This window comes from Lontra canadensis, unplaced genomic scaffold, assembly GCF_010015895.1.
Source record: "Lontra canadensis isolate GAN:19392208 unplaced genomic scaffold, GSC_riverotter_1.0 scaffold19, whole genome shotgun sequence".
NCBI lineage: Eukaryota > Metazoa > Chordata > Mammalia > Carnivora > Mustelidae > Lontra > Lontra canadensis.
Window position 1 is genome coordinate 12,638,134 of NW_022631013.1, and position 27,574 is coordinate 12,665,707.

The 27,574-nt window shown below is 47.9% G+C and overlaps 1 protein-coding gene across 5 annotated transcripts in view; it reads right to left on the reverse strand.

Annotated features, from left to right (window-relative positions):
• Positions 1–27,574, reverse strand: part of PAX5 (paired box 5) — a 188,381-nt gene that overhangs the window by 151,201 nt on the left and 9,606 nt on the right. For all 5 annotated transcript variants that reach the window (XM_032860605.1, XM_032860603.1, XM_032860604.1 and 2 more), the window contains exons 2-5: positions 23,104–23,269; positions 17,061–17,258; positions 8,530–8,594; positions 4,753–4,881 (exon numbers count right to left, since the gene is read on the reverse strand). In XM_032860605.1, coding sequence (XP_032716496.1) covers positions 4,753–4,881; positions 8,530–8,594; positions 17,061–17,258; positions 23,104–23,269 — 558 coding nt within the window. The remainder of the gene's footprint in view (positions 1–4,752; positions 4,882–8,529; positions 8,595–17,060; positions 17,259–23,103; positions 23,270–27,574) is intronic.

The following is a 27,574-nucleotide window of genomic DNA, read 5'->3' on the forward strand; positions in this document are numbered from 1 at the left end:
CTCGGCTGACCTTAGTGTGTTCAGGGCCTTTCAAACTCTGGAGAGCTAAGGGGAGGGTGAAGTCGAGGGGACCTGAATGGGAGCCTCAGAGATGGTGAACAGAGGCTGCACCAGAGATCAAAGGCCCAGGAAGAAACAGAGGGTCAGGGCTGCCCTTTCGCCCATGGCCACTATTCACAGCTCCGCCTCTCTGCCAAGTCCACCCTGGGGAGGGAATCACTGCTCTCAGGCTTTGTGCCCCCAGCCCGGTGGGATTCCCGAGGCCTATCCTGGAGACTTCTCCGTGAAAGCCCTTAGGCTGGCCCAAGGAGGGGAGGAGGCTGCGTCCCACATCTGGGCAGCACACCACCCTGACCCTCAGTACTATCCACAAGCCCCCTGAGCATCTCTGGGGAGTGTGCCCTGTGCCAAAGAGCAGGCCAGGGAGAGAAACCGGGTGCTGTGTGGCCTCTGCCCAGTCAAGTCCATGTGGATGGCCACTCCGAGTCAGGCGGCAGAAAGGAAAACAAATAGGCAGAACCACTTTCAGACAGACAGCCAGAGAAGCACGTGCTCCCCTGATTGGAATAGGCCTCAAAAGTCAGAGTCCTTGGGCACCTGGGTAGCTCAGTCATTAAGCTGCTGTCTTCAGCTCAGTTCATGGTCCCAGGGTCCTGGAGTCCAGCCCCACATTAGGCTCCCTGCTCAGCCGAAGGCCTGCTTCTCTCTCTCCCACTCCCCCTGCTTGTATTCCCTCTCTTGCTATCTCTCTTTCTCTCAAATAAATAAAATCTTTAAAAAAAAAAAAAAATTCATGGAGTCCAAACCAAAATGCCTAATTTGGCTCTCCTGCCTCTCCTTTGTCTAGCCCCTGCTCATACATCTGATAACAGGGAGCTCATTACCTTTTCAACAGAGTGCTCTCATCCTTGGCCCAGCCTGGCTGCTGTTTGAAAGCTGTTCCTTGCCCTGAGCTGTGCTCTGCCTCCTCGGAGCTTCCCGATGCCAGCCCCAGCTCTGCTCTCAGCAGCCCCAGGGCCTTCTCTGCCACATGAGCCACACACAGCTCATCTGAGATTCGGACACAGTGGCCATATCCCCGAAGCCAATCTTGGAGGCAAACGTCCCAGGGAGAGTCCTAGAATTTCTAGACTGAAAGGGCCGTTGGCAATCCACTAGTCAAACAGTTGTTCTAACTTGTTTGTTTTTACTACAGAACTCTTTATTCAAATAGAGCTTTCTGTGGAAGCCCAAAATACCAAAGAGAAACCCTCCAGGTTGAGATTACCTACTCCCCCCGCTTACTAATTATGAAGACTCAACAGGCAGAGGACTGACCCATTCCACCAAAGAGCCCTTACTAAGCACCTATTATGTGCCAAGCACTTGTACCAAAGCCACATTACCCAATACAATAGCCGCTGGGCATGTCAGGAGGCTTCTGAACACAGTGAAATGGGGCTAGTGCAACTGAGGGACTCCATTTTAAATTTCATGTGATTTTAATTATTTTAAATTTAAAAACAGAAGCAATATAAAGTATTCCTGCCTTGATAAAGGGCCACTTCTTAGGAAGAGGCTTCCTGGGTCCCTTTGGTCAGAATCAGCCCCTCCCTGCCTTGCTCTCCCGCTCTGGTGTTGCTGCCCATCGTGGCAGCACCTGACACGCTGCCAGGTGGCGGGACCGCAGGCTTGCCAGTCTTGTCCGCCAGCCCGTGAGTTCTAGAGGGCGGCCCTGTGTGACTAGACCCTATGACCACCACCCCCAGCCCTGAGGCCTGGGCAGAAGAGCAGCACCAGGAAATGCCCAAGTCCTAGCTGGAGATGACTGCAAAGCATAGTGGAGTGAGCAACGCCACCCTATGGGGCCTCAGTCTCCTCATCGGAGAAATCGGAGTGAGGATTCCTCTCAGCCTCTTCCCCTTGGCCTCCTATGCCTCTCTCCCTCATGGCCCTTCCCTCAGGCTGCCAAGGGCTCCTGGGGAAAATAGTGCCATGGTCTCCAGCAAGGCGCCAGCACCGTGGACTCAGCAATGCTGGTTTCTGACCTTCTCACCACACTCTTTGCAGCAGCATCCAACCTACTCTCTAGGCCCTTCTGCCTGAAACTCTTCCACACGCTGTTCCCAGGCTCTGCCCAGCCCCAGGCTGCTCTGCCTTGAAAGCATCTCTCTGGAGGGACCCAGGGGTAATAGATAGTGGGAAAATACCAGGGAACTGAGGCCTTCGGGGGCTCTCCAGCTCTTCCCGACTCCCCAGGCCACACTACCTGTGTCACCAGAACTCTTTGGTGCCTCGATTTCCTCCCCTATAAGATGGAGGTGGCATTTTCTGCCTCTTTAACTCCCCCTGAAGCCAGTGCAAGGATCTAGGGAGATAAAGAAAGAGGGCAGGAAAGGGCAGCAGGGAGCACCGTGGAGTGAGTACTCCTCCCAGACAGTGTGCTGGTGGGAACAAGGGCACTTCTGCCCACCTCCCTGCTCAGTACACTCCTGGTGATGCAAGACGGGGAGAGAGGGAGGCTCTGGTTGCCAACTGTGCCTCCTGCTCTAACCAATCCTGTCAGGTTCCAGGACCATCATCAAATCATTCTCCCTTAGCCCCCAGACCGCAGAATAGATCACTTCCCAGGTCTTTCTGGGGATCAGGACTTGATCTCAAAGATTATCGAATCCCACATCTAATTCTTGACACTCTTCTATAGCAGCCCCAGCACATGTTCACTTAGGCTCACTCTCATGCCTCTAGTGACAGGGTACTCACTACCTCTCAAGTTTGCCCCAGACACTCTCACATTTACATGTTCTTTCTTACACTGGGCTGAACTCCCCTCTGTATCTGCTGCCCGCTGGCCTTGAAGGCCAACAGCAAAGTCTCATTCCTCTCACCTTCCGTGCCAGCCTCCCAAATATTTGAAGGCAACAATCCAGCCCTGCTCATTCTTCATTGTATCAAAACAACCCCAGAGCCTCAAGGTGTTTTCCAGGCACTATGATATCCAGACCCCTGTCCATCCAGGTTAGGGTCAGCTGAACACATTTCCATCTGTCACTGTCCTTCTTAAAGGTCAATATCCCAAAAGGGCCACTGTCCTCAAGGAATGACCTGATGGCACAGAGCAGTCTAGACCAACAACACACCTGCATTCTGACCACTCAATACATTTCATTTATTTTTAAAATTTATTTATTTCAAGTAGGCTCTATACCCAGTGTGGGGTTTGAACTCACGACCCCAAGATCAAGAATCATAGGCTCTACCCACGGAGCCAGCCAGGTGCCCCTTGAGACCTTTCAAAGCATCATGAGAAGCTAAACAGTGGCCGCTGATCAGAGACTAAAAGCCAGTACGGTGTTCCACAAACACAGTGAAACAGCCCTCCTCCCCCAAATCAGGACCTGTCTGTTTGGTGGTAAACATCAAACCAGATTTTTTTTTTCTCCAAAAATCTCTGCTGGGATCCCTCAGCCTGTGAGGGAGTGTCACACAACCCGCCCCTCCACCATGATCAAACACAGCTGGGCCTCAGCTTGGGCACATCTGCTGCGTGTCCAGGTGACAATGGGAGAAAAGATGACAGCATCAACCCCAAAACCAACAGAGATGGTAGGCCTACTGCCTCCTGCGGTAACACAGCACAGCACCCGCTGAGTTAAAGATTTCTGACATCTGCTCCAAGTGGCAAGAACAGGGAAAAGAGGTGAGGTGGGTTCCGAAGCCGTGAACCATCCCCACACACCCCCCTCAGCTCCAAACAGAGGCCCCAGGCCCAGCCTCTGCACGGCCTGGAACACGCAGACCACAGGCCAATCCACCACTGGGCAGACTCAATTTTCTAGTTACAGATCTTAAGTACTTAGGCATGTGCTCACGAGAACATACATCCCTTACAGGGAGCCGAGAAAGGGAATTGTGCCGAGGAACAGAATAATTGAATCAAGATTTCTGTCACGCGGCTCTCAGGCCCTAAACCATGTGCGGTTTTGTTGGGTTTTTTTTCCCCTTTCCTGACAAAGGTCTTACACACTCCCAGGGGTCCGTTTCTCCTCTCAAACCCATTAACGTCAGCCACACTGGCAGCCTGTCCAGGCCACAGAGAGCCAGGTAAAGGCGGGGCAGTGTCCGGAATGGAGATGCCCAGCTCCAGAGACCCAGCCAGCAGACGCACAAGAGGGTTGAGAAAAACCAACCGGGAAGATTGTCATCTTTGTAATCCCGGGGTTGCGGGGGGCACCATACTCCTTCCTCCCAGCCCCAAGGGCAGAGATGAGATGATTCACTTCCTCAACCCCCAGCATCACCACTCCTGGAGGCCTTCCTGGGAAAGTGTGCACAGCCCTTCCAGAAGCCATCTGCTGACCTCTCAAGGCAGGGCACCCGACACCCCCTCCCCACCACCCCCAGTGCTCTGGTGCAGAGGGGACAAGGACATGCACACACCCTTCACGTCCTGCCCTCAGGCATCAGATCTGCACAGGAGTCTTCTCACACCCCACCAAGCTCAGGCCACAAGGGTTGTGCCAGGCCCACTCTCCTCCCGCCAAGGGGTGAAGATGAGGGCAGGCCAGTGGGAAGCCCCCAGTTCCCAGCTCGCAGCCCCGCTGCCTCTCCCAGAGCAATCAGCCCCTGCCTGCGTCCCCTCCACCTGGGGACTCAGGGGCTCTGCGGGCAAGCAGGTGCTCAGTGGGCATCTTCGCTTCCGCCCCTGACTGATCGCCCCACAGCAGAGCCCGGCGGGTTCACCCCGGACAAGGCTGCGTGGCCATCTCTTACCTTCATCCCTCTTGCGCTTGTTGGTGTCGGCGCTGGGGGACGTGATGCCCAGGATGCCGCTGATGGAGTACGAGGAGCCGGCCGAGTCCGTGCTCACCGAGGACACCTGCGTCACGGAGCCTGTGGACACTGCGCAGAGGGAGAGGGGCGGTCAGGGCTGCAGGGGCAGGCGGGCGCTTTGGGCCACCAGCGCAAAGGCGCTCGCCCTGCACTGGGCTGATGCGACTGCTGAGCCGGGGAGTGTGCTGAGGACACTCGCCCCAGGGCAGCCGCTACACCTGGGCTATGTGAGCAGTCCCCAGGGGGCCGTTTGCCCAGGTTTTCTGCTGCTGGGGGCGGTGAGAGGGAGAGGATGGGCTGCCAAGAGGACTGGCGGTGCAGAAGGGAGCTCAGGACAGTGTCAGAAGGGTACTCGCTCCAATCCCAGCCTGTCCAAGGATGCAGGAAGCTGGGGAATGGAGAAGAGAGAGAGGGGGTAGCTAGGGCCCACCACCAGCCACAGCTAAAATAAAAAGACCTAGATGACTCATTAAGCAGGTTCAGTCCCTGCTACAAATCCACCCCTCCATGCAGACGGGAGGGTCTGCACATTCGTACATACAGCCAACAAAACTCCAAACGGCAATCCACCCCTTCTTTTTATAGTTCCTCACCCTTTTCTCCTTCCAGTTTACCTGGATTCTAGTATTTAATATTAATTATGTAATAATGATAGGCTATAGAGTAGACTCTATATTGTGCACACATCCTATACATTGACATGTAGAATAATGATAACTAACGTTTTCAGAGAACTTCCTCTGTGCCAGGCATTACTGAAGCATTTTTTAATTTAATCCTAAGAACAATCCTATAAGGGAGGCAGAATTATTATCTCATTGGAAAGGTAAGGGAACCAAGGCCCAGAGAACGGTAAGCGACTTGCCCAAGGCCACAGAGCTCAGAAACTGAAGTCTGAACCTCTCGAGTAACTTGTTCCTCGTTAAGGAATCATTGAAGACAATTCTATGCTTCACATTAGTGCAGTGCTTTTCACCTGACAGTTCTAATGACCTAAAATGCTATTATTTTCCCCCTTTGGTAAACGAGGCTCCACAGGTGAAGGGATTTATTTGCTCAGTGTCATCTAGTCAGTAAGCAGTAGCCCTAGAGCTTAGCCTCGGGTCTGCTGACCTCAAGTCTAGCCTTCCCCCTGTCCGGAAATGGGCCAGGGTTAGTCACTTAGGGTGACTGAAGCCAGGTCTCTACATTCCTAAGGATAAGCATGGGGGAGGGGAAGTTTCATGCAAGTCTCACATTAACTCCTAACCCCAGAGTCCAAGGGAAAGACCAGTCAGTCAGTCGTCAGGGTCCTCGCAAGCTCTCCAGCTGAATTTCCATTTCTGGGCTGTGGGAATTCTTTCTTGGTTCATTAAAACCTACAAACCAATCTCAGACACATTTCCTTGGGCTATAACTAGCTGGAGGCAGGTGGAGCCGCCTTTGACTCTAAAGTGTAGGAAATTACGAGAAATGGTGGTGATTGCATGAGAAGTTTTTTGTTGCTTTCCTTGGAGCATATCCAGCTCTTGCTCCTACAGACCTAGAGGGAACAGTGCTTTTCTTCTCATATTTGAGTTAGATTTTTAGATCTTCCTTAGGAGACACAGAAGTAGAAATCGTTAACTTCTCTTTTCCTTCACCAGAAGAGGCTCCTCAAAATAGATTTATGCAAATCTCACAACCTTTTCTGTATTAAGGTACAAAGAACAGAGGAAGAAAGAAGATCACAAGTCACTTGGTACTTTAAAAAACAACCACCACGTACAATCAAGGCTCGCCATGTTGCCAACAGAGCCAATGACATTTTGTGATTGCACTAGACTCCCAAGACCCAAGTTCCAGTCCTGGCTCGGCTCTGCCACGTACAAAGCAGGGTGCCCTTGGGCTAGTTAATCAATCTCTCAACTTCTATTTCCTCTGCCCTCAGTAACTTTGTAAGCTATAAGGGGCTGTACACATATAAGATGGATCTTTTATAAAAATTGCTGAGACGAAAAAAAGCATTCTGCTGACCTACAATAGAACTGTTCCTCTAACCCAACTGTAGCACTAGTATCAGTACTTAGTCTGATACTCATTGTTCCCTGATCTGAAACAGTTAAAGCTACAAGTGAAAAATCTCAGCCACAAACATTTCCCCAGGAAACCTCCTCAATCTTCTTCACCCCACCTCAAGAGAGCTGGTAGTTCCCTTCCTTTGGCTCACACAGTGCCCTGTACTTTCTTCTTGAGTCTTATCTCAGTGTTTTGCAAACTTCTCTTACATTCCCTGCTCAGACTGAGAAGCCCTTGAGATCGGGGATTAAGTCCTGCCTCCTTTAAAACACCAGTCTCTTGCAAAGCAGGGGCTTAGCAAACACTTTCTGAATGGACTACTAAAGAAAAGTTATTTATTTATTCATTTATTATTTATTTACTTTTAATTTATTTATTTAAATTTAAATATAATTAATTAACACATAATGTATTATTTGTTTCAGGGGTACAGGTCTGTGATTCATCAGTCTTATATAATTATTTTAGGGGTACCTGGGTGGCTCAGTCAGATAAGCGTCCACCTTCGGTTCAGGACATGATCTCAGGGTCCTGGGATGGAGCCCCTGCACTGGGCTCCCTGCTCAGCGGGAAACCTGCTTCTCCCTCTCTCTCTGCCCCTCCCCCCTGCTCATGCGCTCTCTCTCTCTCTCTCTCAAATAAATAAATAAAATCTTTAAAAAAAAAAAGGAATTATTTTATGGTAGGGAGGAATTCTCTCTTACCTTCATCCAAAGAGGCAACCATGGAGGACCAAAACCTCAGGGAGCATCTCATTTGTGCCCCTCAGTCCACAAATGGGGAAACTAAGGCTCAGAGAAGTAAAGGGACTTACACAGTTCACTGGATGAGTTAGTGGCAGAGCTGGAAGTATAAGCGTGGCCTCTGCCCATTCCCCCATCACCATGGGAAGTTCAAGTTTGCAGTTAAAGAGGGAGTGACATTACACAGTCTGAGACATTATTAAGTGACAGTAATAGGGACTGTCAGAGGCTTACTGAACAGCCACCACTCTTTTATAGGAGAACAACCTTAGCCCCAGTGACATATGTCACTGTCATCTGTCTTTGTGGGGAAAGGAAAGGCACGGGGAAACTTCTGGACTCCTCAAAAGGACCCCCAGGCTTCCAAGTGCCGCTCCCTCAGACTATCCCCCGTGAGTGTCAAAACCCCCACGGCAGCCCTCAACCGTTCACGGAGTATATGAGATCGAAGCGAGAGAGGAGAGAGAGAAAGAGAGAAAGTTTGGGAAGTTTTGCCACATCTTCACTCAAGACTGCAAGTGCACAAAGAATTGTGGAAGGGCTGGTTGATAGAAGAAAAAAACACATTCAAAACTACTTACTGACTAATGATGCAGAAAATGTTATGAATAAGTATCCCTTTCTTGATTTATTACTTTAATTATCTGACATTCTATAGACCCCCATTAGTGGATTTTTTTTTTTTGGCTTAGATTTCAATTTTCTGTCTCATGGTGAAAGCTATTTATCATAATAATCAGTAAAATTCAAAACCTTTTAGCAGTATTTATAAAATTCATTTACCAGGTTCAGCCCTTGGAGAATGACAAAGAAGGCGCATTAGTACGTGTGCCAAAGTGTTTTATGCAGAATTATCTGTCCATAAGAATGATTAAAAGTTCTTTAGAATATTTGGAGCCCATTAGATTTTTAAATTTTTTTTAAAAGTTCTTCTTACCTATGCTGTGACTGGAAGCTGGGACTGGCTGGTTGGGTGGTTGTTGTACTTTCGTCCGGATGATCCTGTGGACAGGTGGGAAAGAAATAAATGGTTATTTGCCATCGTGGAGAAGATATCTCAACTAGCTCTGCACAGACAACCAGAAAAGCCATATCAAGCTGGGGCAGAGAAGGAGGGAGGTTATGACCCTAGATTGGGAGTTAGAGGGTTCAAAGAGCTATGGACTAGTGCCAACTCAGCCCCTACCTCCCTGGGTGTCTTGGGATAACTTGTGCCCCTGTCTGGGATTCGAGGGCCTCTTCTGTAAAAAAAAGGGTGATATGTTAGTGTTACAAATGGGCATCTTCTTTCCTCTGGAGCAGCTGCAGCTCCAGAAAGAACCTCCTGAGTGATGTTAGGGAGTTTCTTCCCTTCCCTGGAATTGTGCCCCTCCTCGGTGGAATGACAGGACTGAACCAGGTCACCTCTCTGTTCCCTAGGGGCCCATGTGCTCTTGTTTTCTCTGCCTTAGAGAGCCATAGAATGAATCACATCCCCACCTGTCAAAAATTATCAAGGAAGCGGATGTTTATTGCTCTCAAACTAAAAAGGGTTAAAGGGTTGGCTTGGCTTTGCTACAAGGAGCCCTCCAAAGTTGCCTTGTACAAAAATCTCATGCTTAAGCTCCAACAGGGCCAGGAACCAGGGGTGTTCTGGCCTGTCTTTCCAGAGACCTCGCTCTAGTTCTAATATGATGAACTTGATTGTGACCCTGGGCAAGTCCACTCCTTCGTGGGCCCCAGGACAACGAGGGAGTTGGAACAGATCACTCTACTTACTTTAAGTAATTAAATCCTTTTTTTGGGAAAAAGTCTTCCAGAAAAGCCTACTGTATAAAAGGAGTAAGAGCAGTACTGCCTTCCCTTTGCACCTGCTGGCTCTGATGTTCCTCACAGAGCACTGGACTCTGGGAAGCTCAGTCTGTAAATTACTACCTGGAACAACACACTCATATAGGCCTCCTCCATGAGACCCCAAGCCCTGTGTGTCATAGGGTACGCAACCAGGGCCAGGCCAGAAGCCCCTGTGGGGTCTACAAGAAAGTTTCTTCCCTGGCATTTGGGAGAAGCATGGGTGGTAATACAACTTTTCTTTGGAAAAGTTCTACTTCAGCCTCTATTACCTTTTAAAAGAAATTAGAGTTTTTATTTTCTTTTTTTTTAAAGATTTTATTTATTTATTTTGACAGAGAGAAAGAGCACAGGTAGAAGAGTGGCCAGCAGAGGGAGAGGGAGAAGGGAGAAGCAGGCTCTCTGCTGAACGGGGAGCCCGACATGGGACTCGATCCCAGGACTCTGGGGTCATGACTTGAGCTGAAGGCAGCGGCTTAACGGACTGAGCCACCCAGGCGCCCCTAGAGTTTTTGGTTTTAAAAAAAAAACCAAAGTTGCTTTTATAATTAAAAAAAATTATAAAAGCAACTTTGTGCTTATTGTAGACTATTAGGGCAATAAATAAAGAAGAATAAATAGAAGAAGGATAAGGAAAGAAAGAAGACATCTAAAATCACATTTCAGTGTATTTCCTTTATGCTAACATTCCTATGCATATGAAGAAATATCCATTTTCTGATAGCAAAATCAGGATTAAACCATGTACACAGTGTGTATCCTGCTCTCTTCACTCCATGCCATAGGAGAGGCTTTTTCACATTCCAGACCATTATTTCTGGAAGTCCAAGTTGCAAGCTGCACTGGGTCTCCAGCCTGAACAAATGGAGAGCAGTGAGGATACCGTGGCTGAGTTATGGCCTCCGCCCTCTGCGATCTCACAGCTCAGTGGTGGGCACCCAGGCTGCTCAGCATGCTCGGCTGAGAGCCTGGAACGAATATTTCCCTTCCCACCACAGCCCAACCACGGGGCCTCTGGAGTCCAGGCCCTTGAACCTCCAGGGTGCTTTGCCCCTTCCTATGAGTCAGTGTAAGTGTTGCAGCAAATGTATTCGGTATTTGTTTGTTTTCTCCAATATTCAAACGGCTTATTTTAACTCAGCAAACACGGAACATATTCACAAGGACCTGGGAGGGAGGTAGTCTTTTGGAACCAACTGGAATTAAGCTAGAATCTGATCCAATTTTTAGTATTTTTGTGTATGTCACCTTCTTTGTGCATACATGCGTGTTTGTGTACAGAGACAGAGCTCAGTGTGAATATATGGATATACCAGATGTAAATGTAGTTTATCCATGCTATGGTTTATATATGTACAAAAATATGGTGACTTATTTCAAAACTATTTCCCATTACTTCCAGTCCTAACTGGACTGGAAAAGTCCTAACTTTTCAAAGAATTGTCTGGCCATTAAATTTAAGTGAAGAAAATTTTATTTTCCTTATTTTTCTTTCAATGTGTTTATAAATCATTTGGTAAGACATTATCAATTGTTATAAATCACTGAGAGGCAGCTGCAGCTATTAATTAAATACACAGGCTCTGCAGGATGCCTGGGTGGCTCCGTCAGTTAAGTGGTAGTTAAGGGACTGCCTTTGCTCGGGTCATGATCCCAGGATCCTGGGATCAAGCCCCACTTCGGGCTTCCTGCTCAGCAGTGGGGGGACCTGCTTCTCCCTCTCCCTATGCCGCTCCCCCTGCCTGTGCTCTCCTGCTCTCTCTCTCTGTCAAATAAATAAATAAAATCTTTTAAAAAAATGAAAAATTATATAAATACATACATACATACACACACACAGGCTCCAGAATCAGACTACTAGTGTTCGAATCCCAGTTTTCCAACTTGCCAGCTGCATGTCCTAGAGTAAATTACTTAACGTCTCTGCATCTCAGTTTCTTCACCTGCAAAGTGGGACTAAGAATCATTCCCACCTCATTGAGTTATTATGATAATTTAACTAATTAATTATTTAGAAGAGCATCTACTACATAGTAAATTCTCTATAAATGCTAGCTATTATTTTCAGTAGTATCTTCATAACAACTAAAGACTAGCTTCAACCTTAAAAGGTCCGTATTTTCCACAAATGCCTTAAAAACACATGGGATCCCCCTGGGAGTGGGGCAGGAGATCGATGCTATCCCCACACCCTGTTTTTAAGACTGTAGTGGGGTCGTCCTCCATAAGCGAGACCAGAGTATAGGGAACCCTCCAAAGCTGTCCCCAAAGATAGAGATTTTGTCCATCTGCTTGCAGCAGATGCCAAAAAAAAAAAAAAAGAAAGAAAGAAAAAAGAACAAAGAGCATTATCTTCCATGTGAAGAAATGGCAGTGGAAATAATAAGACTAATTGATTCATAGCAATTCTTTAAAAATTAAAAATTAACAAAAAAAAACCTTTTTTTAAGATTTTATTTATTTATTTGACAGGCAGAAATCACAAGTAGGCAGAGAGTCAGGCAGAGAGAGGGGGAAGCAGGCTCCCCGCCGAGAAGAGAGCCCCATGCAGGGCTCCATCCCAGGACCCCGGGATCACAACCCAAGCCGAAGGCAGAGCCTAACCCACTGAGCCACCTAGGTGACCCAAAAATTAACAAAAAAAATTTTTTTAAAAATTAACAAGCGATTGGGCGCCTGGGTGGCTCAGCGGGTTAAGCCATTGCCTTTGGCTCAGGTCATGATCTCAGGGTCCTAGGATCGAGTCCCGCATCAGGCTCTCTGCTCAGCAGGGAGCCTGCTTCCCTCTCTCTCTGCCTGCCTCTCTGCCTACTTGTGATCTCTCTCTGTCAAATAAATAAATAAAATCTTTAAAAAAAAATTAACAAGCGATCATCAAGACTCATCACAATAAGAGTCACACTCTGGACTTTTTCTAAATCACAGACAGTCTGGCTAACTGGCACATAACAGTAAAAGGTCTATCCTCTACTTTGCTGTGCATGAGCACGACCCTGGGTGCCATGTGAACATCCTAGATGGTCCAACAGGGAAGAGTCCGGCAGTCAGCCAGTTCCTCCAAACTGGGAAACCAAAGCCCAGAGTGCTCAAGTGACTTGCCCAGGGTCACACAGCCGGTCAGACTTTCAGCCAGACTTCCAGGCCCCATCCCTGAGAACTTTTATTTGGACCACAAAGAAAGAAAAAAAGAGGAAGCGGTCCCTCTGCTAAATATTTCCTATAGGAGACGTAAAGCCTATGTGGATTCCAAATCCATTTAGAAGATGAAGGACTAATGTCCCAGGGACTTTGGGTATTACAGGCACTTGTAAGGATCGATTTCAACATCACCCTCACTTCTCTGAAAGGCAGGTCTTCTCAGACACATCCCCCATCCCCCCCATACATAATTACACTGAAAGAGAAAATCAGGAAATCATGCACCTTTAGAAAGGAAATAGGAAGACAGAGCTATGGAGATTCCACATCTACGGCACTAATGAAACCACCATTGGACAGGAAGAATCCTGGGCCATCGGTTGTGCTAAGAATCCACAACCAAGGGTCCAACTGGGCCATGCTGGGAGCGGCCCCACAGGAGACACCCAGGCCAGCAACCAAAGTGGAGAAGAAAGAGGGAATGGGTAAACAATCTCAGAAGCCTTGCTGCCCAAGTTCAGAGGAAGAGCAGAGTTCACAGACTAGCTCCCTCAGGCCACATCAGTCCCTGAACAAGCTTTGTTTAGCTGCACGATTATTTGTTTTTATTTGAATTAGTTGCCAACATTTGCAAGGTGGGGGGCACCTGGGTGGTTCAGTCGTTAAGCGTCTGCCTTCGGCTCAGGTCATGATCCCAGGGTCCTGGGATCGAGCCCCATCTTGGGCTCCCTGCTCCATGGGGAGCCTGATTCTCCCTCTCTCACTCCCTCTGCTGTGTTCCCTCTCTCACTGTATCTCTGTCAACTAGAGAAATAAAATCTTTAAAAAAAAAAATTTGCTAGGTGGGAGCTTTTACATAGATACGTGGATCTATAGCTTCCCTTGAAAAATCCGAACACCTAGCCATGCTGATCCCACGTTCTCACATGACCACAACCAACTGTTGGTTAAATAGGTTAAAGAGAACTGTCTAAAGAGAGACAACAAAAGAGAACTGTCCTTATAGCTGGGAACGCCATGCACAGTGCCCACCACTTGGCCACTGACTTAGAGCCACGGGCCTCAAACAGAAGGCGGGCTCCATTCCACCTGTCTCTGCCAGCTCTCCGACAGTCACCTCCAACGGACACTCAGGCTGGAATCTAAAGATCCTTGGGGCAGCATCCCAGCGCTAACTTGTCCTTAGGAAGCGATATAAATGTGATGTCTCATGTCCCAGGAAATCACCCACACACTCAGCATAACAGGTGCTGTGGCACTGAACTCCACGTCAGTCATGGGTTCCCCGGGCTGGTCTCCCAGGAGACAGCAGGAAGGCATACACTTGTCGGGGAGGACAGTGGAGATGACACTGCGGCCACCAGAATAGCTACCAATCCAGCCACTGCTCCCTCGTTAGCTGTTAAAATAGGGGAATCGTGAGAAGTTGCCTCCAACAAAGGCAGGGGCTGGGAGAGGAATCTGTGGACATTTGCAAGATGGTCCTTTCGAACTGCATCCATCCGTTTGAACACAGCTTAGCAGCTTTGCCTTCATATGGAGAATAAAACTGCTGGGATGGCTGGGGCTTCCTGGGCTGGAGGGGGGAGGGCGGGCAGCAACAGACAGTGTCCCACACCTCTTCTATCCGCATCGCTGGGTTGGTTGGCTAAAGACCACAAAGAACTCTGGGTAAAGAATGGAGTAAGGAGCCAGAATGCGCTCCCAGACAAGAGCCCCCGGAGGGGTACACAGGAAAGGGTTTCGGGTCCCCGAGGGAGCTGCAGACAGGCAGCAAAGTGCACAGAGATGGAGTGGGAATGACTGTTTTACTCCCCCTTGATTCTCTTCTCTCAGATCCTCAGTCCTGTCCCTGGCAGAGTCCTACAGGGCAGTGCCATGAGAGAGGCCCTCCTGGGTTCGACTCCCAGATCTACCTCAAAATCATCACTCCTGGGGCGCCTGGGTGGCTCAGTGGGTTAAAGCCTCTGCCTTGGCTCAGGTCATGATCCCAGGGTTATGGGATCCAGCCCTGGGCTCTCTGCTCTCTTCCTCCTCTCTCTCTCCCTGCCTCTCTGCCTACTTGTGATCTGTCAAATAAATAAATAAAAATCTTTTTTAAAAGTTTTAAAAATTTTTAAAAAGCATCATTGTACTAATTTTTTTTAATTTTTTATTAAAAAATGATTTTTTTAAAATCATCACTGTACTCCCCTTCTGGGCCTCAGAATCTTTATCTGCCACAGAACCGAGATAAGCCTCTAGGGCTAACGGAGACCACAGGCGTGAAAATACCTCAGAGGCACCGCCACCATGGCGGACACCCAGGAGGCCGCTGAGGCCAGCCGAGGCCCCTGAGGCCAGCCACGACCCCAGCCACAAGCAACCAGCAGGCAACTTTAAGAGTGGAAGGAGTCTGGCAAACCCTGGGCCTGCCTTCCTGGCAGCATTCGGCCAATGCTGAGGACCACGTGGCCCTTCAGTTCTGCCGTGCTGTCTGTCTGTCCCAGCTCCAGCCTCTCCCTATCACCTCACAGCCACCCCACTTCACGGGTTCCATCACTTCCTGGCCACCACAGGCATTAGAGTTTGGGACTCCCACGTGCAACCTAAAGTTCTCTTTCAAACCACCAATTACAGTCACACCCTACACTGGGAACTCCGTAGGCCCTCAAAGCCTGACCATGGGTTTGACAGAAGTTTCTCTGCAGAGCAGGCTTCTGCTGCTTCCCTGCTTCTAGGCATCACATGCCTCACTCTACGTTAGGGCTTTTGGAGACGTGGGGGAAAAGACACATTGCTTTGCGTGGTGGAAATCCTACAATAAAGCCAGAGGCAGAGGACTCACAAAGCACACTGGAGTCCCTCATAATCCAGAAAAACAACAGGAGTATCCCCTCCTCCAAACCCACCACAATCTTTGCTATCTCCTCAGCTAATTTGGGCTGGTCAGACTTCTACTACACACCAGAATCCCACCCTAGACAAGGAGGCCTTCTAGAGACTAAGAGACAATGTGCCCGATTTCCCTCTTTCATCTCAGCACTTTGATGTCAGAGCCAAGGTAAAGATTTGCTGAGAGAAAGAAAACAGGCTAATGGTAATAAAATGGCAGGACTCGGAACATCAACACATGGGGCGCCTGGGTGGTTCAGTCGGTTAAGGCTCTGCCTTCGGCTCAGGTCGTGATGCCAGGGTCCTGGGACCAAGTCCTGCACTGGGCTCCCTGCTCAGCAGGGAGCCTGCTTCTCCTTTTCCCTCTGCCTGTTGCTCCCCATGCTTGTGCTCTCTTTCTCCCTCTTTGTGTCAAATAAATAAAATCTTTTAAAAGGGCATTAAAAATTTGCTTGAAAAAAATAAACCAACCCAGCAATACAGACACTCACACAGTGATTCTACACATTTAAGTCATCCCAGAAGGAACACCCAGCAGGCCCAGAAGAGATCTCTGAGACATTGTAGTCTAATCACCTCTTTCTACCGGGTGTGAGGGGTCTCTTATGCCCACACAGGCTCTGCACTGACAAGGGTCAGGTGTGACTTTGGAGAAATGGGAACTGGTCTAGTTTTCACCCTGCTGGCTTCTCTTTTCTTTGTGGAGTTTAGACAACGGTCATTGCAGTTTATCTCGTAATTTCATCCTTGACTTCTGTGGGTTTAGATAGAGCTGAGACTGCACCATCTACAATAGAACACTTTCTTTCAGGACTTGTTAAAGCTTTGAGAGCTCCGTCAGATACCTCCAGGGTCAGACTACAGAGAAGAAGGTGACTCCGTGGCTCCTGGGAGAATCCCAGGCCTGGTACCCATGGCATTTCTCTGGTTCTTTCTCTCCGTGGGTGAGATTGAGCGGAACTGGGTAGAGGGCAGCCCCCCAACTCCATAGTATCTTAGTGTCCTGGATGTCACTCTTGGATATCACAGACCCACATCAGAATCTCCAAGGTCTGGAGCTCTCAGAGACAGGAAGAGCTTTGTCAGAGTCACACTTGGAGCTTCAGACAGAGCTGGGACCAGGAACTAAATAAACTAAATACCCCAACCTCAAGTCCAGGCTCTGTTTTCCACACTCAGTGGCTCAACCTCTGCCCAAAATGAAGGCAGGGATTTTCTTCCTGGGAAGCTCTGATATAGGCCAGTGCTAAGACTTTGAGCATGGGCTTACAAATAAAGTGACATTTTGGGGGCCTGATCAGGACAATTCCCTGCTAAGTGCTCCACACACAGAGGCAGGTGGGAAAGGGAGTGATAAAAAGCACTCTGGGCTCAGAAGAATCTCAAGCAGATTGGGTACTGACATGGCCTTCCCTCCCTGGGCCTAGAACTCCTGCCCACTTTGGAAAGACAAGAAAGGTGATAGAGAGGTCTACAGAGGCCCACGAGCCCACTCCTCCTGTCTGATAACCCCTAAGGGGCCTTGATGAATGGAGAGACCAGATCCCTAGGAAAGGTACCCGCAGAGCCTCCAGGATGCCCCACTCCACCCAGATCCCTAGCCCCCCACCGGCAACAGCCTCTCACCTGTTGATGGAACTGACACTGGGCACCGTGTCATTGTCACACACCCGTTCCGCCAGCAGCCGGTCCCTGATCTCCCAGGCAAACATGGTGGGATTTTGGCGTTTATACTCAGCGATTTTTTCCACCACTTTGGGCGTGGCGACCTTTGGTTTGGATCCTCCAATTACTCCAGGCTTGATGCTCCCCGTCTCATAATACCTAGGACCCAAGGAGAAAGGAGCTTAGCCATGAGGAACCAGCAAAATGATGTTTACAACAAAATAGTTACTCTGTCCTGGAAGCATCTGGCTCTGTGCTGTGCAGTTCACCAGCCTCTAGCCATACAGAGCTTTTAAACATCTGAAATATGACTCATTTGAATTGAGGTGTACTATAAGTGTGAAATACACACCAGACTGTCAAAACTTAGTAGAAAAAAAAAGAACAGGGGCGCCTGGGTGGCTCAGTGGGTTAAGCCTCTGCCTTCAGCTCAGGTCATGGTCTCAGGGTCCTGGGATCGAGCCCTACATGGGGCTCTCTGCTCAGCAGGGAACCTGCTTCCCCCTCCCTCTCTGCCTGCCTCTCTGCCTACTTGTGATCTTTCTCTCCGTGTCAAATAAATTAATAAAATCTTTTAAAAAAAAGAACATAAAATACCTCATTAATAGTTTTTATATTGGTCATATGCTGAAGTGATCGATCACATTGTTCATATACTGGGCTAAGCAAACTATGTAAAATTAATTGTACCTGTTTATTTTTCCCTTTTTTAATATACTACCAGAAAATTTTAAATTTCAAGCGTGGCTCACATTCTGTTTCTGTTGGACAGGGCTACTCCAGATGCCATGCATTAATTAGTTAATTAACTCTATCACATTTATCTACCATTTTACGATTTACAGAAAACTTTCAAGTCAGCTTTCCTATTTGATCTCCACAAGAGTTCTCTTTTTTTTTTTTTCCCAAAGATTTTATTTATTTGTCAGAGAGAGAGAGAGAGCACACAAGCAGGCAGAGTGGCAGGCAGAGGCAGAGAGAGAAGCGGGCTCCCTGCCGAGCAAGGAGCCCAATGCGGGACTCAATCCCCGGTCCCTGGGATCATGACCTGAGCCAAGGCAGCAGCTTAACCAACTGAGCCACCCAGGCATCCCTGATCTCCACAACAGTTCTAAAGCACATAAATATTTTGAACAAATGAATGAAGAATGAATAAATGGTTCCTCGTTGATAGGTATAAAACAGAGATTCATAGAGGCTAAATGGTTTGTCCAGGATCACGCAAGACCCACTGGCCAAACCAGGACGGAAGCCCAGCCTCCTGAGCTAAAATTTCTCCAGGAAGTTGGCCTGTGCCTTTAACTGACCAGCACTCATATCCCCTAGCAGATTCCATCTGCATTCTGTGAAACTGTCCCCTAAAATGTAACTTCTTTTTTTTTTTCCCTGAGATTAAAATGATAACCCTGGTGTCAAATTAAAAGGAAGGCTGGATTCCAGAATTAACTGAAAATATGTGTTATATAGAAGTCAAAACCCAAGCAATCAAAAAAAAGCCAACCACAAGTCACTGCAGCTTCTTCCAGGGACCTCCCCTGAGGTAAATCGCTGTTTCTAAGGACATTTCCATGCTATCAGCTCTTCCTCGTTAACATAAATAGGATGTCAGGGTTTTACACTAAAACCAAGACCGGGGAGAAGAGTGCCGTGAAAGATCATTTCAGGGAAAAAAAAATTACTTGATTCCTTTTCTGAATCTGAGCCTTTACTGGATGTTTCTCAACATTTACAGAGGAATTCTTGACTTCTCTTGCAAAGGAGATTATCTTGCAGTTGAGAATATTTTTAGCCAAGAAAACATTTTAGAAATGACTGGTAATTTTTATTATTTATTTATTTTTTTTTTTTAGTAAACCCTGCATCCAACATGAGACCAGGACTCACAACCCCGAGATCAAGAGTCACACACTCCACCAACAGAGCCAGCCAGGTGCCCCCATGACTTGTGATTTTTCAACCTACCAAGAGTTTATGATAGATAAGGGGAAGAGGTTATTCTCCTATGGGACGGATGGGAAGTGTTACCCAAGAGCAAGGACTAGTTACATTTAAAGAGATGCTGAAGGGGAGCCTGGGTGGCTCAGTTGTTAAGCATCTGCCTTCACCTCAGGTCATGATCTGGGATCCTAGGGTCCCTGCTCAGTGGGAAGCCTGCTTCTCCCTCTCCCATTCCCCCTGCTTGTGTTCCCTCTCTCCCTGTGTCTCTCTCTCTGTCAGATAAATAAATAAAATCTTGAAAAAATAAATAAATAAAGAGATGCTAAAATTCTCAGCCTGGGTAAATCTAGTTAGGGCCAAGTTAATAGATATTCTAGAAATAAATGAAATAATTTTGGGAACAGTGATACAGAAATGGAAATTCTGTTTTTCATTGAGAAGAGCGAGTCATGTACAAACACGGACCATAGGGGAAAACTCAATCTTTCCTCCCTCTTTCTGTAATTTCTGAAAAATTGTAACTAGTCGCAAACAGGCTTTAAGAACTATCCAAGAAAATGCTATTTTGCCAGCAGTTTCAAGGCACACAGGCGTCTCTGCGGCTTTCAAGTTTCCTTCTAACTTTACAATAAAGAGTCGTTTCTTACTATCAACAGAGTAACTCCTTACCCATGCACAGTGCTCTAAAGGTTACAGAGCTCTTCCTCAAATCTTCCCCACCCTCCCAACAATCCTAAGAGGCCAGCAGGGTTTTATGGAAGGGGAAACAGGATTAGAAGAGTGAGCCCCTTGCCCAACTTCTGGAAGTCAGAGCCAGTCCCAGCTCTCAGATGTGACTCTGAAGCCAGTCTTCTTCCCACTAGAGCACACGTCTGCTCTGATTGTGAAGTGGGAACAATAATGATGAACCCTCCCACCTGCAGAAAACTTTCCCCTTTACCAGGCAGTTCACATGCAGCTTTGCCCTCACTCACTGGCCGCGGAGTGCCTGTTACAGGCAGTCTTGGGGCAGAGCTTACAGATACACAGACAGCCCGGGGCTGAGTACTCACAACATACTAGGGGAAGGAGCCCGCGGTGCTCCCGAAGCTGCTGAGAGCGCAGCGGGAGGGAGCTGCCCCTCCCCCAGCTCCTGTCCGGCTTGTCTCCATCTGGCAGGGAGGGTGGTCGCACCCGGGGCTCTTGGCCCATCTCACCTAAGCACCACCACCCACTGCAGACCGAGGTCTCCCTTTTGCCTGACCCATCAGCCAGGCCCTTAGAAGGCCACCCTGAGACCCCAGGGGAGACCCCAGTTGGCAACTGTGTAAAGTGAGGACTCCCATGAAGAACTGCTCTTCCCTATCAGCGTAACCTTCACGCAGCCTTTTGGCTTACACGCCACCGACAGACGGCAGCCGCCAACAAGAGGAACGCTAGTTTGGGAGTAAAGAGGTGGGCGTGTCCCCCCGGGCTCTATGAAGCTGTGTGACCTTGGCCAAATTGCTTAGCCTCTCTGGGCCTCTGTTGCCCCATTTGTATAATAAGAGGAGGATGTCTGCCCAGCCTGCCTCAGAGGAGAAAGGCAGAAACGCAGAATGAGTAAGAGAAAGCTTTGCAAAACATAAAGAGCACGTGTTGCGGATTAAAATCCTCTGCGTGTTTATTACTGTGTAACATACCACCCAGTTCCAAATGGTCTGAACCTCCCAGCCAGGCTCCAGTGAAAGAAGACAAGAGCCAGGCTTTCTGGGTGGATTTAAATGGGCCTCACATGCCACCAGGCTGTGCCTCTCGAGCCCCTCCTAGCCTCGAGCTCTGTGGACTGAATGCCCACACTCCTGGCAAACCGCCACCTTCCCAAGATGATGGGGGTCTCTGCCCCAGGGACTCTGACTGCCTTGTCATACAGCCTCTGAAAACCACAACCGCCACACACAACACACTCTCTATAATCTGTCACTCCAAGTGCGCCCATCAAATTCTTCGGTGACCAAAAAAAAAAAAAAAAAAAAAAAGTCAGTGGATGGAACAGCCCCAGTTCAGAAATTCCCAGTCACACTGTTTTAGGGCTGAACTTGTTTCTTAAAAGGCAGTTCTAATTAGAGTGACATTTTGTCCACTGTGGTTCTTAGTTATGAAAATAATGAGCTATGAAATTCCAATTTATTGTTGACAACTTAAACGGCCAGGCACCCGAGCGGCGCATAACTTCCGAGTGCCACTCTACCTAGTGACAAATCTATTCTGGGCCTCCGGAGGCTGCCCGCTGGGCCGGGGAGGGTCCTTGTCCCCTTCAGTCTCCAGGGGCGGTCTGGAGGGCTCCCGGGCACCAGAACATGACGACCCAGCATCTAGACGTCCCCTCTGAGAAGGGCTTGGTGTCTCACCCTGAGAAGATTTCAAACAGCGAGCAAGATGTCGGCTCAGCAACGATGTCTCAGCAAAAACAAAGGAAGGGCCCTCTTTTTGCTCTCTCTCCCTCTGTGCAATGAAGAGGCTTCCCAAGAAGATAGCTAAGACCCACTTGGCTCTCAAAGTCTGACACTGAGATAGTCTAAAATATTTCTTTCCTCTCTCTCTCTCTTTCTCTCCTTCTGTCTTGTCTTCATTGCTCTATTCTATTCTCTGTTTTAAAATCAATCATTCTCTTTTCATTTCCCTCTCCTCAATTTTTCTTCTCTTATTTTCACTCTCATCCTCCTGCCTACAACCACCATCTAACAAAAGCACCAGGCTGATGTCCAGCCTTCCTCCTTGAACTCTGGCTGGGGCTCATTTGCTCCTGAGTGCTAAACACGAGTGGAGCCCAGATGTGGTTGTGAGATGACCTGGGGTGGGCAGGGAATAAGAAACAAACGCAAGGATCAAAGTCCCCAAAGGGGATCCCAGACCCCTGGCCTTGAAACTTCTTCCCTTGGCCTCCAGCAAGGCTCCCCAAGGTTAGAAACTGCTTTTCCTTCCATCTAAGAATATGTCTTAAATTCCAGCAGATGAAAGGAAGAGAGCATGCAGAAAACCACAATGTCACTGACAGACTTCAAAATATTTATTTTCTATTCAGGCAACTGTTCTCAAATCATAATGCAAACTATAGGACCAAAGTTGCTTTCTGACCCTGGGAGGAAAATCCTGAGAGAACATTGAACAGCTGGACCTGAGAATACTCCGGCTGCCAGGGCAGACCTCTAGCAACTTCACATGCCCAGAAAAAAACCTGCGGCTTTGGCTTTCGGGTGTGCTGAGATGCCGATGGTCTAAGGGTCCTTGAGGCCTCCTCCCAATCTGAGAGGACTGACTGGCTGGGTGGACTAGGGTCAGTCACCTGCCCTCTGTAGATTTGTTTCCTCCTCTTAAAACATGCTTCCCTGGATCACACTGAGGCTCTCCCAAGAAAATAAACAGGCATGCTCAAAAGCTGGGCTATCTAGCCCTCTGGGAGAATTGGCATTGTTGGTATTTTGCTGGCAGCAAATCGACAGGTCAAGTGGCAACTTGGAAATGTCAGCTTCGAGAGTTACCGTGTGTTTGGTGGGTTTTTTCCCCCGCTCTAATAACACTTAGGATGCGTGTCACTGTGAAGGAAACAAAACGTATAGGAGGAAAATACTACAGCCCAATGTAAGGAGGTTGATGATACCCCAACACTGAAAATAACAGCTGGCTTTTAAAAATGGAATGCGCTTTTTGAAAACGTTCAAATAAAATATTGATAATGCGATTTTATAACTTGTGGATTTTCCACCCAGCCCTGCTCAGGCCCCGGGCTCACCCAAGATGTGCAAGGGAAATTCCCAAGAACCTCTTCTTCGTGGGTCCTTTGGAATAATTCACCAGGCTTTCAGAAAACATGTCATTCTTCCTGATTGAGTCACCCGATTCCACGAGGCACTCGAAATGGGGGTTTCCCGGGGCTCCTTTGACTTGAATAGCCTTGAAAGGGCTTTGCAAACTCTAAAGTATTAGGCATGTTAGCGAAGTGCTACCATGATTTTCAATACGACGTGGGCACATTGGACAGCTGCTGGGTCATGTTTTAGGTCATTATTGAAAAAAATCAAGGGAAGCCTGCAGCTTCTGCTTTTACCTGCCGAGAATTTTGCTGACACAACCATGGCTGACTCGAAGCTGCCTTGAGATGTCACAGGGCCTGACACCTTGATGAGCGAGTTCCACTATCCTTTGGCGGACTACATCCGGGAGTGGCCGTCCATTCACAAAAACCCCCCCAAGCTGATTCACTCCTCCATGTCCTGAAACAGATCAGAAACAAAAGGCGAGGGAAGGGGTGGTTAGAATCAGTCACATAGTAGTACTAGAAGCTCTGTTAACAAGCACCCAGAGCCTCTCTGATCAGAAATGGCCGCAGGCTGCCTATCTTGAGCCTGGAGTCTGATCGTGCAGGCTTCAAGAGCACCTTGCTTTTTAAAATTAACCTTTGCCTTTGTCCATCTTCAGCCAGTCAGTCGGGCTATTGATAACAAACATCCCCATACTATATTTCCTTTAGTTGCTAAATTGTAATTTCCTTTAGTTGCACCTTTAATTTTTTGTTAACAATTGAGTATGTAAAAGACCCCAATCTACACTAGAAACATAACTTACTACATGCACGATGCTAAGATCTAAGGAAGATCCTGGGGAGAAAATAAGTTTTAAAATCCATCAACTGTAAAGAGATTTTTAAAAACAAAACTCTTTTCCTTTTAACAAATATCTGTAAAAGTGAAAAGGACTACTCCAATAAACTAGATCTCACATGGAAAAAAAAATTTTTTTTAATCAGCAATCTGATTCAAGGGCTAAGGACTTAAAAATTTTTGTTTAAATAATGTCTACAGAGTACTGAAACAAAATCCAACCACTGCCTTGATCACAAACAAACAAACAAACAAACAAAAACCCTTTTCTTTAAAAAGATGGAGCTCATCCCTCAATAAAGGGGAAAAATAAACAAAAAAGGGGAGGCTAACACGCAGACTTGACCACTGTACCCTCCCAGAGCACACAAAAGAAATGGGTCAGAGGATCACATTCCACTCTACCACACCAGGATTTGTTATAAAGAGTTTCCCTGGAAATTCTGAAGTGTTTTTGCAATTGACAAGCAGCTTCAAGTTGATTTGGAGGGGGGGTGGGGATAAAGAAGCTGGAGAAAGCTTCCGAGTTCCAGGTTTTACAAGCGCTCTGAGATGGATTTTAAGCCAAAGGAGTCTGGGAAAGTATCTTCTCCACCCAATAAGCTCCCTTCTCTTATATCAAAGTCCATCTGGAGGGAAACAGGGATCCAAGTAAATGAAGAGCAGAACCAGTAAACACAGAGTGACCCAGTATAGCAACATCATTGACCTTGTAGCTGTTAATCAGCCATTAACTGACATTGCTGAGGACAGTCAAAAGCCAAAATCCAAGTCCAAGCATTTATTTACCAATGCTGCTGGTAGCTCAGAGGCCACCGATGGGGAAAGCTCCATCTAAACTGGAACTTGCCTGGGATTAGACTATACCAGGGAAGCTAGGCAACTCAGACATCTCTCTCTCACTCACGTGTGCGCGCACGCGCGCGCACGCATACATACACATACACACGCTCCAATTCTAAAACAAAATAGCCTTCTCATCTTAGCTATGCCCCCTCAACACTCAATATCTATCTACGTTTATGAACATCTGAAAAAAAGGTGGGGGGAAACACCCATAATATAACCTATTTCCTTAAAACTGCCAAAGCAATTCACTGCCGTTTTCCAAGAGGTTCCTAACTGAATATTTCCCAGAATTTCCGAGCTCAGGCTGATTTCAAGGAAAAACACAATTTTATAGGTAACGACGGTACTTAATTCCAATTCTTAGCTGAAATTCTTGATTTTCAAAATGAGCTTTAATTGGCTTTGATCGTTCTGAAACACCCCAGACATAAGAAAAAGGAAAACCATCCCAAACAGGAATTCGCAGTTAGAAACAAAACTGTATAGTTCACCTAAAACAGAAAGATTACAGCCACCCCTGGTCAAGGGCCTTAGAAAGTCTTTGTTCTGGGGTTGGGAGCACCTGATAAAAAAAGATTGCACAGATCTTCAGAGAACAGGCTGGATTGAAGAAAGTAAATTCAGAATTTGTACAAGCTCATCTGAGGACAGAAAAGAAGCTAAAAGCGTCCAGCACACTTTTGAGATAACCTATTAGTCCAGGCCTTGAGACCCATTTGCAATTGCTTGTTCCCTATGCCCCTGGCAATTTGAACTTTCTGCCCAAAACGCAATGACAACCTTCAGAGGACTTAAATTCCACGAGCAGTCCTCCAGGACATTTGTGAGCTTTTGGGAACTTTTGCAACATGGAAAAAAATCCCAAGGGTTGGACACTCTAACTGACAGCAGGTCCCAAACCCTCTACTTTTGACCACAAAGACAAGGCTACCTATGTTCTTCCAGAGTCTGATCCATATAAGCACAGAGCTTACACTAGACTCAGGATGACCTGGGAGCGACCTATCCCCCTCAACTTCCCAGAAAGGCTCCCAAACTCACTTGGCTAGGTCTTCTCTGCCTCAGTCACAGTCCTAGCCAATAGAGCATTTCAAGGGTGGTGGGGAGGTCATTTACCTGGTCCGAGAAGGCAATGTCTCCCACTTATCCCGAGATTGGAAAGAAGAAAAACCTGAAGCCTGAGAGAGAGGGAGGCAGGATGGGGAAAGAAAAGAGGAAAAGTGAGGGGAAGGATGCAAAGCATGGAAACTAAATGAAACAGACAGCAAGGACAGAGAGCGAGGAAGGGAAGTCTCAGGTTAGAAAGGCAGAGGAGGAGAGAAAGGAATAGATCAGCTAGTACCAGCAAAGGAAAGAAAGGTGAGTGTGGTGTACAGTGGGAGGCAAGAAGACCAGAAGAGAAAATGGAGGAAGCCCAGTAAAGGGGCATCTGGAAAACAGAGGACTTCTGTGGAGAAGAGTCTTTGTTTTCTGGGACCCCTGCTCCAGTCCTGCATATCCTCAGAGAACCCAAGTCCCAGCCTCTACTTCCTATGGACTCCTGCTGCATGAGGTTTCATCCCCTGAGGGGTGCATGTTCCCAGCTACACTTCTCAGGGACAAGTAGAATTTTCAGAGAGCCTGACACAGAGACAGATACAAACAAATCAAGGCAAAGACCAGGAAACAGACACACAGATACAAGGGAAACACAGGCCTGCCCCCACAGGACAAGCCACGCAGGGTTTGGAGGAGGACTGGGGGGAAAGGCTTGAAGATACACCCAAGGCCTTTGTGGCTCTGGTTTCTGAGGGCTGGCCTGCATGGAAGCTCCTTAGGCCCTGACAAGGATGTACTACCTACCAGGGGTCCTATCCAAACCCCAGAGACCATGGCTAGGTAAAGGGTTGTGGGAAGATGGTCTCTGCTAACTCAGCAGGAAGACCCAACTCCAAAACCCCACAGGGTTATTGAAATTCCTCCTTGTGACATTGGAGAGGAGAAACTGAAGGGACACACAGACATGCAAACAAGGACACGGGGAAAGAGGAGGGATGAAATCTCCTTGAAGGGCTCAAACCAACAGACGGGCGCTGACACAGATAGACAGTCGGGTCTTCGGGGCCGATCTAGTTAAACCAGAGAAAATGCCTTGCACATGTGTATACTCACTCAAACAGTCCACTGCCCTCTCTCTGGAATCTTGAGTCCCGCCCTCTCCCCTTCTGTAAATCCTAGGAGACCCAAAACCAGCTCCAGCTTTGCCCAGGCAACCTTCCTGTCCGCCTTTTTGTCTCTCTGACTTCAATATCATACTCTGTACAATGGGTTTAGCTGAGGTTCAGATGACACTCAGGTAGGAGGCTGGCCGTAAAAGCGCTTTATAACTGGAAAAATACCTGGGGGAAGGAAACATCTAGGCAGGGGTGATGGAAGGCCACTGTACAGATGAAAATGATGAATCTAGAATAGGGAGTAAGAGCAAGAAAACACAAAAGCCAGTTTGCCGGCAGTCCCTTCCCCTCCCCCAATACCACCTCTCCACAGAAGCTGTCTTGCTCCAAATGGGGTGGGGGCCCCCCAGAAAGAAACTGACCAGGGCCAGGCAGGAAGACAAGGAAGTGGGACTTGGTCTGAGCCCCTGCTACACCAGCAACCTCTCAGGATCTACTTGTACACCTCGACAATCGCCAACAAACTGGGGCCCAAGGTGGGCCTACATTGTACAAGCAAACGGCTTTAGGCATCAGACCAAGGACACTTCCAGAGAAGCCAGCTCTGAAAGCTAGCCTGGTTGGGGCCCAGCCCCCACCATGCTGCCAAGAAGATTGAAAACAGGAGGAGGGAGCACTTCTCGAGGAACGAGCAGATGAGCAGATGAAGGCCGGGACAAGGAGGTACAGAGACAGGCATTTTCAGTTGGCTAACGGGTATCTGGAAGGAACCACCTTCTCCACCCTTATGCACTGCCAGGACACCACTGGTTCTGATTCTATCTCCCCAAGCGTCCAGCAACCCCTGGGGCTCTGGTGTCTACGCAGTTCAGGAAGTGAGGGTCTGTGGATTCTGAATGGTGAGGAGAGACGTGCA